General features: G+C 30.8%; 1 protein-coding gene across 1 annotated transcript; it reads right to left on the reverse strand.

Moving 5' to 3' along the window:
- Positions 1 to 216: 216 nt before the first annotated feature.
- Positions 217 to 4,105, reverse strand: LOC107950562 (4-coumarate--CoA ligase 2-like). The gene is made up of 5 exons (NM_001327574.1): positions 3,032 to 4,105; positions 904 to 1,248; positions 750 to 817; positions 440 to 542; positions 217 to 348 (listed from the first exon to the last, which is right to left on the reverse strand). Exons 1-5 carry the CDS (start codon positions 4,103 to 4,105, stop codon positions 217 to 219), a joined length of 1,722 nt encoding a protein of 573 aa, NP_001314503.1.
- Between the last annotated feature and the right edge of the window lie 5,132 nt (positions 4,106 to 9,237).

Here is a 9,237-nt window from a genome sequence, read left to right on the forward strand (position 1 = left end):
TACAACAAAACGACGAAACAAATTGCATTACAACTTACAAGCATGACCACTTAATATGAGAAAAAGAGAACAAACTTAAATATGACATAGGATCATCGCCATACTGATTTTTTCTTTTCAGGAACTCTTGAGTTCGAAACATTAAAAGCCTAAGTTAAAGCAAAATCAGCAAAAGGCGTTGCAATTTAAAAGCCAAATAGATTATAGAAGAAATTTTCATGGAATGTGGGTATTAGGTGCTGCAGCAGCCAGCTTGGCTCTCAGATCTTTTCTCAAAATCTTTCCTGAAGGAGACTTGGGAATTGCATGAACAAAGTGCACCTTATGCAATCTCTTGTAGTAAACCACCTGTTTTGGTGAGCACAACAAAGGGATTTTATTGCTTAAGCCTTGGAACTTTGGTTTCAGAATATAATTAGGATGTTATCTTCGTATATACCTGTTTAGCAATGAATTCCTTGACAGCTTCTTCAGTGAGTTCAAAACCATTTGATCGAACCACAAATGCAACCGGAACTTCACCAGCAACTTCATCTTTTTGCCTGTTAAATGTTGCAGTTTGTGTAAGGTTGTACGTTCAATATTTTTCAAAGTTTTTCATGTATTTAGGGGATTTTTAGAAGGTTTTATTCTAGTACTTATCTCCAAATATGCATCACACAAATATCCAACATGAATACTTAAAAGAAAAAAAGAAGAAGAACTGAGTATATGTCAGCCATGAATTGAACATGTTGGAAAGTACATACGGAACTACAGCTGCATCTGCAATTGATGGATGGCTTATAAGGAGGGACTCAAGCTCAGCTGGTGGCACCTAAATACAACAGAAACAATCAGAGAAAAATGCAATTTATAAAGGTTGCTTTAACCAAGAAACGATGAAGGGAGAAATTAACGTACTTGAAAGCCTTTGAATTTGATGATTTCCTTTACTCTATCAACAATGAAAATCTCATCATCTTCATCCACGTAACCTATATCACCTGTATGAAGCCAACCCTCCACATCTATGGTAGCTGCTGTGGCGACACCATCGTTCAAGTAACCTTTCATGATTTGAGATCCACGAATGCAAATCTCTCCAGGTTGATTGTAGCCAAGGGAGCAGCCAGTTTCAGGGTCAATGACCTTAAGCTCTGCATTCCTAACCACTGTCCCACATGAACCTGACTTTGTAGGAAAGGGCTGCTTCGCAAAACCCAGGCACATTGATAGAACTGGTCCTGCCTCTGTCATTCCATATCCCTATATTTTTCGGAAAAAAAAAACAAAAACACTTAATCCATTGGGCATTTGAACTTTTGGGTCGAGACCCAATGAAGCCTACCATTACAAGTGGGCGGCATTGGTTTGAATGATGTACAGATCTGACTACCCTCTGAAAAACCTCCTCCACAATGGCAAAATGGGACTTATATTTCAAAATAATTAAAATTTTCAGATTTTAATATTTTGATAAAATTCTTAAACTTGAATTTTCATTATTTTATTGATAAAAATTTAAATTTTAAAATTTCTGAACAAGAAACTTTGAAAAATATTTTTGGATTTTTAATTAATCAATTTTTTATATTAAATATTCATGCTATTTTATATGATATAAAATAAAGATTTTAATTATTTTATAATATCATCTAACAAAAGATGGGTGGCTCCATATTCAATATAGTGTCAGTAAATGCGTGGCAGAATTCAGAAGGAGGCCCAGTGACCGCTAATGGCCATTAATACCCTTAGATTTTGGGATCTTACACTGCATCCGCATATTACTAAGGGCTATTATTTGATCAGATCAGATTACGGTTCGAATGCTTTTTATCAATGTAAGACACGTTTAAGAAATAAGCTCTTTATGTTATGTCTGATGTCTTTAGATTTCTTCTCAATATTCAAAAAATAATAAATGAAAAATTAGATTTTCTTTTATTTTCTTCCGTTTAAATTATTAAAAATTAACATAATTAACAAAATAACTGAACAATAATAAGTAATGTATACCTCATGTTCACAATAAATATAAATGAAACATTTAATAAAAAAATATATTTACTTTTTAATTAACATACATAAATTAATTTACCTACTACTAAAATAAATCCAAAAACCTTCCGGAAAAGCAAACGTCAAATGGGGAAAGAGAGTAGCAGTTGTATTGAATCCTAAATTTGATGTCAGACCCTACTCGAATTTTGACTATAACACATAAAATAAGACATTTCAAAAATATATTCATAAAACTGAAAAAGAAAATGTCATTATTTCTAAATTTAGGTTATTTCTCCAAGCAGCCAATTTAGGCTTAATAATAAGGTCCCAAATCGAAGGGTTTTAAAAATATTTAATTTTATTTATAGTTATTTAAATATATATTTTTAATTGTAGATATGTTTAATATATAATTATATTAGAATATAAACTAATTTATTGTTGATAATAATTAAATATTTTTATAACTAATTAATTTCTATTATTTTAAATTAAAAATTATTGAATATAAAATTTGAAGATAACAAAAATAAATAAATTAATATAAAGGGTAAAATTGTTAATTTATTAAAAATTTATATAATATTTTAAGAGAGTTAAAGTATGGTTTGCATTAAATGCTTTTTATTATCAATATCATATTTTATATTTCCAGAATAAATTTGTTAGTATTTATTTATAGTTTTTTATTTTTTAAATTAATGAAAATGTATTGCATTATTATTAGTTGATAGTGTATGAGAATTGTACACTGGCATGTTAAATGTTATTCTTAAAAAGATACGTGTAATATATATATATTTATTTATTTAAAAGAAAAGGAATACATTTAATAGATAATGAATTTTGTTGGTGAATGTAATATAAATAATAATTAATATTTTTAAATCTAAAATAATTTTTTAGTACTTAATGAAGGGGGAAAAATAGTAATATACTTCGTAATTTAAAAAAAAAATTATCAACTCTCATTTCGCATGAACTTCAGTTAAGAAATGCATTAATGAAAATTAAATAAATTTAAGAAAACAAAAAAACTAACCTGACCCAAAACGGCTTGAGGAACCCTTCCCCTGAGAGCGTCTTCGAGCTCTTTTCCGAGCGGGGCGGCCCCTGAAAGCACCACCCTGATTGAGCTTAAATCAAACTGGGCGACCACAGGATTCTTAGCCAACAACACCACCAACGGCGGCACCACCGCAGCCACCGAAACTTTATGCCTCTGTATCAGCTCCAATAACGTCCCTATCTCAAACTTCTGCATTAACAGAACCGCAGCTCCAGCCCTCAAGGAACACAAGAGCACGCTGTTGAGTGAGTAAATGTGGAATAAAGGCAAAACACACAAGACAACATCGTCATGTGTCAAATAAAGATTTGGGTTCTCTCCATCTACTTGCTGAGCGACGCTTGTAATCAAGCTTTTGTGCGTTAAAACGACTCCTTTGGGTAACCCTGTTGTTCCCGAAGAGAAGGGCAAAGCAACAGGGTCATCGGGGTGAATGGTAACTTGAGGGATCTCATTCTCATTTGCCTCTGATAACATACTGAAATCTAAACAGTTTTCTGGGGGGTCGTCGATGGTGATCACCTTGAAATCTTCACCTATTTTGGGGAAGTTTTCGTCGCCGTCGTTGTTATTGGTGTCTTTAAGCTTGTCAACGTATTGGGATTGAGTGATGATGAGTTTGGCTCGAGCAGCTTTGAATTGCTTGAAGATTTCTTTGGAGGTGTAAAACGGGTTGGCGGTGGTAGAAACGGCTCCTATCATGGAAGCTCCCATGAAGGCGAAGACGAATTCGGCACAGTTGTGGAGGAGAATCATGATGGCATCTCCCTTTTGAATGCCTAAGTTGGATAGACCAGCGGCTGTCTTTTGCGCAATCAAATGAGTTTCGCTGAAGGAATAGATTTTCCCAGAAGAGCCGGAGATCAAACATGGTTTATCGGAGAGAGAGGGGAGATTTTCAAAGCAGTAAGTGTGGAGAGGGAGGTGGTTTGAGATAGGAATATCAGGCAATTTAGACCTGAAAATGTGATCAGCGGGGGTTTCAGGGGAGAGTTGATCAGGCTTAGGGGATTCAAGCTCAACGGGATGATCAGCAATGGAGATCATGGTAATTGGGTATTGAAAATGGGGGATATAGGCAGAGAGAGAAAAGGGAAGGTGAGTTAGAGTCGGAAAGTGAGAGAGGGAAGGGATATAAGGAGGGGGATGGTGGTAGGTAGAGCATATGGGCGAGAGGAAGTGGGTGGGAATTTAGAGGCAAAAATATGCCCATCTCACGTTCAAATGGACACCAGACACCCAGTCCAAGCAGGGCCTTGTTTCTACATCAAAACTTGCCCTTCCTTGTACCTACCACGCCTCTCCCTAATCTCCCACGACCGTTTTTCTTTGAAATTACTAGCGATTGGTTATGGTACTGCCAATTTCCTGCTACGTAGTTGGTATTTCCATCTTGTGGGAACTGGGAACAAGTTCCTTTTCTTACATTTCTTATATGTTTATTAATTAGATATTTAGGGAAAGGATTTAATAAAACAAGATGTATCCTTTTTCTAATAGTTTTATATTATATCAATATTTTTATACTAAATTTCAGTATTTTTATCCTGAAAAACTTTAAATTCAAATTAAAATCCTAAAATTCAAGATAAAATTATTGATATGGCACAAAACTATTAAAAAAAGATAATATCTCTATTTTATACAATCTTTTTTCTATATATTTATATCCAACTACTCATTTTAGGACAAGTACTTTTTCTTTTCTTTTCTTTTTTTGCCATCTGTTTCATTGAAACATATATATATCCACAATATGTTTTTATGAATTATCTTCAATTTTTTTATAATTTAAAATACAAATTTTAATGTTTTTTTGTTTAATATTTACACTCGTATAATATGATTAAATGTAAGGCAACTACAAAATTATTATATTAGTAACTAAAAAATTGTACATCAAATGAATTTCAATAACTCATATTTTTCATAATTGTTGACTCTTTCTGATGTCTTTCTCAACATATGTAAACAAATCAGTATTCTCCCATTGATATCCATTTCCTTGTTCAACATTTGGTGCAAATAAATCTAAGTCTTAAACACATAAAAAAAATTCATGAAGTCAACATACAATTAGTAATTTTCTTTCAAAAAAATAAAAATTACTTAAAAGTTTCTTGGTGTCATAAATATGCAATACATCAAATACAATATTCACAATAATCACATTAGCAACAATAATTTCTAAACAAAACTGCTAAATTTCTAATTGATATTCAAGAAATTCGGGATTATAAAAGATCATCAATCCTAATTTCTTCATGGACTTCTATTAATAAACCTCTAAAACTTATTACCCAATCAAGATGTTATAAATCTTATAAAAATAATACTCTAAAATCATTCAATTAATAAAAAACTAAATCTTGCAAAAAAAAATCCTAATCGGAAGCAAATTGATAATCCTAACTTTTTAAAGGTTAATCAATAAAGCTTAAAAAAAGAGTTGTTAACAATTCAAAGAGACCCGCTCGAAAATATTCAAAAACTATTATGTCATCTATCAAGTCTAATTAGGGAGACTTTATTTTGTGTATAAAAGCATATGACTCTTAAAAGATAGAGAAATAGATGTTATTGTCTTGACTAACAATACATCAGATCTGACCCAAATAGAATAAATTCTAAATTCATTTATAGATTTAATCACTTGTGATGTTTATAGTGTGACTTACCTCAATCTTAAGTGACGGACTATGTGTGTGTGACTTGTATACTTTGATGTATTGAAAGCCTGAGCTCAATTGATAATGTAACGATTCGATTTTTAGTGGTACCGGGAAATATGGTTTCGAAACCCCATTTCCATAAACTGAGTTTGTAAATATAAAATAAGAATATTTACTGAGCTAATATAAAAATATGTTGAAGAATGGTCAAGTAATTTTATCGATTAAATAGTTATTTCTCTGGGACAAATGATTTAATTTTTATGTGTTAGTAATTGACTTTTTCATAAAGAAAGATATAATGGTTATCATGAGATAAAATAGGATTATACATGATGAACGGATTTAACCCAAAGACATTAAGGAAATCCTATGAGGGTAACACACTAATGATAAGGTCATTGAACGAGCATTTGATAAAGTTGCTTTTATAATGGTATATAACAGGGAGAGCTCAATCATGATACTTTAATGGAATGGCTTCATGATTAAATAATGTTATAATTAATAACTAAAGAGTTAGAACTTAATTACAAATTATTTGAGCTTTAATTTTATAAGTCCAATCAGTCTCTCCACTAGCTTGATAATGAGATGGGTAAATGAAAATGACGAATTAGAGAAATAGTCGCATGTATAACTATCTGTAATGAATGCATTTTCTCACTTTAAGAAAGAGATGACTTAGAGATAAAATTAATTTCATTGAATTACTATTTAATTAAATAATTGAAGTTAGAAGCGAAAATTAAATTAATTAGTCATTGTAGTTTTCTTGAACAAGACAATTAATTTTTTTTGCTCATAGATTTTAGTACGGTAAAGTCGCATTGACTTAAACATAATTAGAATTACGTTGAGAAAATAATTTAATTGAGAAAATTAATTAAGTTTATTTTAGTTAATTAAATAATTCATTTTTTGGGAATATGAAATTGGTTTTTGGGTGTGATAAATTTTATGAGTAATGTTATTTTGAGAAAATGGGAGTTTGATTTTTTAGAATAAATAAAATGTGATTGCATAGTGTTAGTGAAGAACATAGTAGAGAATAAGATAAAATGTAATACCCCATACTCGACCCTATCATCGAATCTGAGATATGAGATATCACATTCGTTGCTGAAACAACTATGATTCTATTTCAATATTTAACAGTTGAGCCATACAAGTAATTTAGTTCTGACGCTTAATAGAACACATTATATATTCATATTTATGTTATAAACAAGCTTACAAAAGTTCTCATACTAGTTCGATGAAGAAAGAGGGACTAAAACGTAAAATTTTTAAAATATAGAGGTGATGTTGCGACCATGAAAGAGACGTGTTGCGACCATGAAGGGTAGAAGCATGACGTTGCGACTTCATTTGAAGTGAGTCTAGACATTGAAGTCAGGAGGTTGATGTCTCAAATTCAGCAGGGGAACATCGCGACCTTGAAGATAAGGGTATTTGATGTCGCGACCTCAGCATGGGAGAATCATGACTATGAAAACAAAAGCTCGATGTCGTGACCTTGGATGCAGTTTCCCCCAAATTTTACTTCATCCATCTAAAATCTGTTAAGCATAATTACCAAATGGCCAAAATGAACCCAAAATGCAACAACTTACTTGACATAACAAGTACCTTTCAATACTTGATCACAAGCACATAATACATTCATTTACTTAGCAAGCAAGAAATAACTCCATCACAAGTATAGCATGGCCAAATTGGTAAGTAAACATTAACTCACAAGGGATATTCATATACTTAACATCAAACACGCGTAGGCATGCTCAAAATGTGAACTTTTTTATCATATGTACCAATATGACAAGTTAGGCCTAAAGACCAACTCAAAGATTAGGTACATGCCAGTTGCAATTAACATAACAAAATGTATGAACTTGCTGAGTTAAGAGTTGATTTTGGATGTTGTCGATCACTTCGAAACATTGAGCTCTATGGTACTTGTGCACAAGAATAAACAAACCGTATGCTAAACGGTAGAACTAAGTGGTACTTTCATGATTTAAATCAATAATACAAATATAAGTAAGATGCTTAATACGATCAAAATGTGATCTAATTATCAACTAATTCAAATTGCAACTCATGTCTCATTTGTCAATCCTCATGCCACATTTCATTTGGACTATCATATAAGAACATATAGCATTATCTATCATCTTAACATATTTACTTATATTTCATAGCATATCACTAGTTTTATTTTCTCGTTTCTATCTCAAATCTATTGATTCGTTTCATATCCATATCAGTCCTCAAGACTCATTTTAACCAGTTCACATGATCTTTCACATGCTATCTTTTGTTACTTTAACATTAATATACAAGATACATCATTCGATATTAACATTTCATCTCAAAAGTCACTTAGCATGGTATATGATTCATAATCCTTATTAATCGGACACAGACTCAAGACGGATACACAAATCATCCAACCATCATACTAATATATCTGGCACCTAGTGCCTCATTGGTACATTTGAAGTATAATTTATGTTCTGCGCCTCATCAGTATAAACCGAAGTATAATCTCATACACTCATCTTATGACATGTCAACAATACCCAACTCTGCCCAAGACAGTTAATAGGGTAATTAGTGCTCCAAACACATATATTCATGGTCACATACCATAGTTTCATATAATACTCATTTATACCATTATCGTTTCAATTCAATTCACAACATTCCATATCATCATGTATACAATTTGATCACTAACATTTCTAAAATATTAATATTTTCTTTGACATTACAAAAATTTAATATTGCCATTAAACTTTCTTCATGCTCTTATATATTGTGTAATAAATGTTTATGTTTTTTTTTGATGAAGTGGATATTAAGTACTTCCAATAGTGAATTTTAATAGTTTTGGTAATTAGATTTATTTGTCAAAACTTTAAATTTAAAGGGTATAATTAAAATAAAATAACTTATAAAATAGATTTTTAATTTTGTAAATAAAATAATAAAGACTTGTTTCTTTATTTTATAAAATTTAAGTACCATATCAACATATTATATATAAATATAACATAACAAAATATGGGAAAATATGATAATTATTAGGCACTAAGAAAATTTTTAGTGGTTTCACATTCATTTTCATTTCAATTTTCTTAGGAAACACTAAAAAAAATGGGAAAATAAAAAATAAAAACAAAAATATTTCAGAAACCAAATGGATCCTAAAATTCTTATGTTCTAATTTGATAATTAAATGATTGGCTGACCGAGTCCAAGCCTCTTACATAATACGTACGTGAATTATTGATAACATTTAAAAATATGATAATAATTGCACCACACATCCCTAAGCTATAATATTCATTTTAAATTTATCTCTAAACTCTAATTACATCTTAAAATTATCAAGTTTATATTAATAATATCCGTCCATTATTAATATAGTTAATTTAACTATTAAATGATATGTCAAATCTTATGTGGCATAGTTTTTTTTTTAAATTGTAAAAATATGAG

Source organism: Gossypium hirsutum, chromosome D03, assembly GCF_007990345.1.
Source record: "Gossypium hirsutum isolate 1008001.06 chromosome D03, Gossypium_hirsutum_v2.1, whole genome shotgun sequence".
Lineage (NCBI taxonomy): Eukaryota > Viridiplantae > Streptophyta > Magnoliopsida > Malvales > Malvaceae > Gossypium > Gossypium hirsutum.

Excerpts from the sequence above, each read along its gene's own strand:
- LOC107950562 (NM_001327574.1), bottom strand. The coding sequence starts at position 4,105 with ATGATCTCCATTGCTGATCATCCCGTTGAGCTTGAATCCCCTAAGCCT. Across the intron at positions 1,249-3,031 it reads CTCAAGCCGTTTTGGGTCAG|GGATATGGAATGACAGAGGC; the intron begins GTTAGTTTTTTT and ends CGAAAAATATAG. Across the intron at positions 349-439 it reads AGGAATTCATTGCTAAACAG|GTGGTTTACTACAAGAGATT; the intron begins GTATATACGAAG and ends TCACCAAAACAG.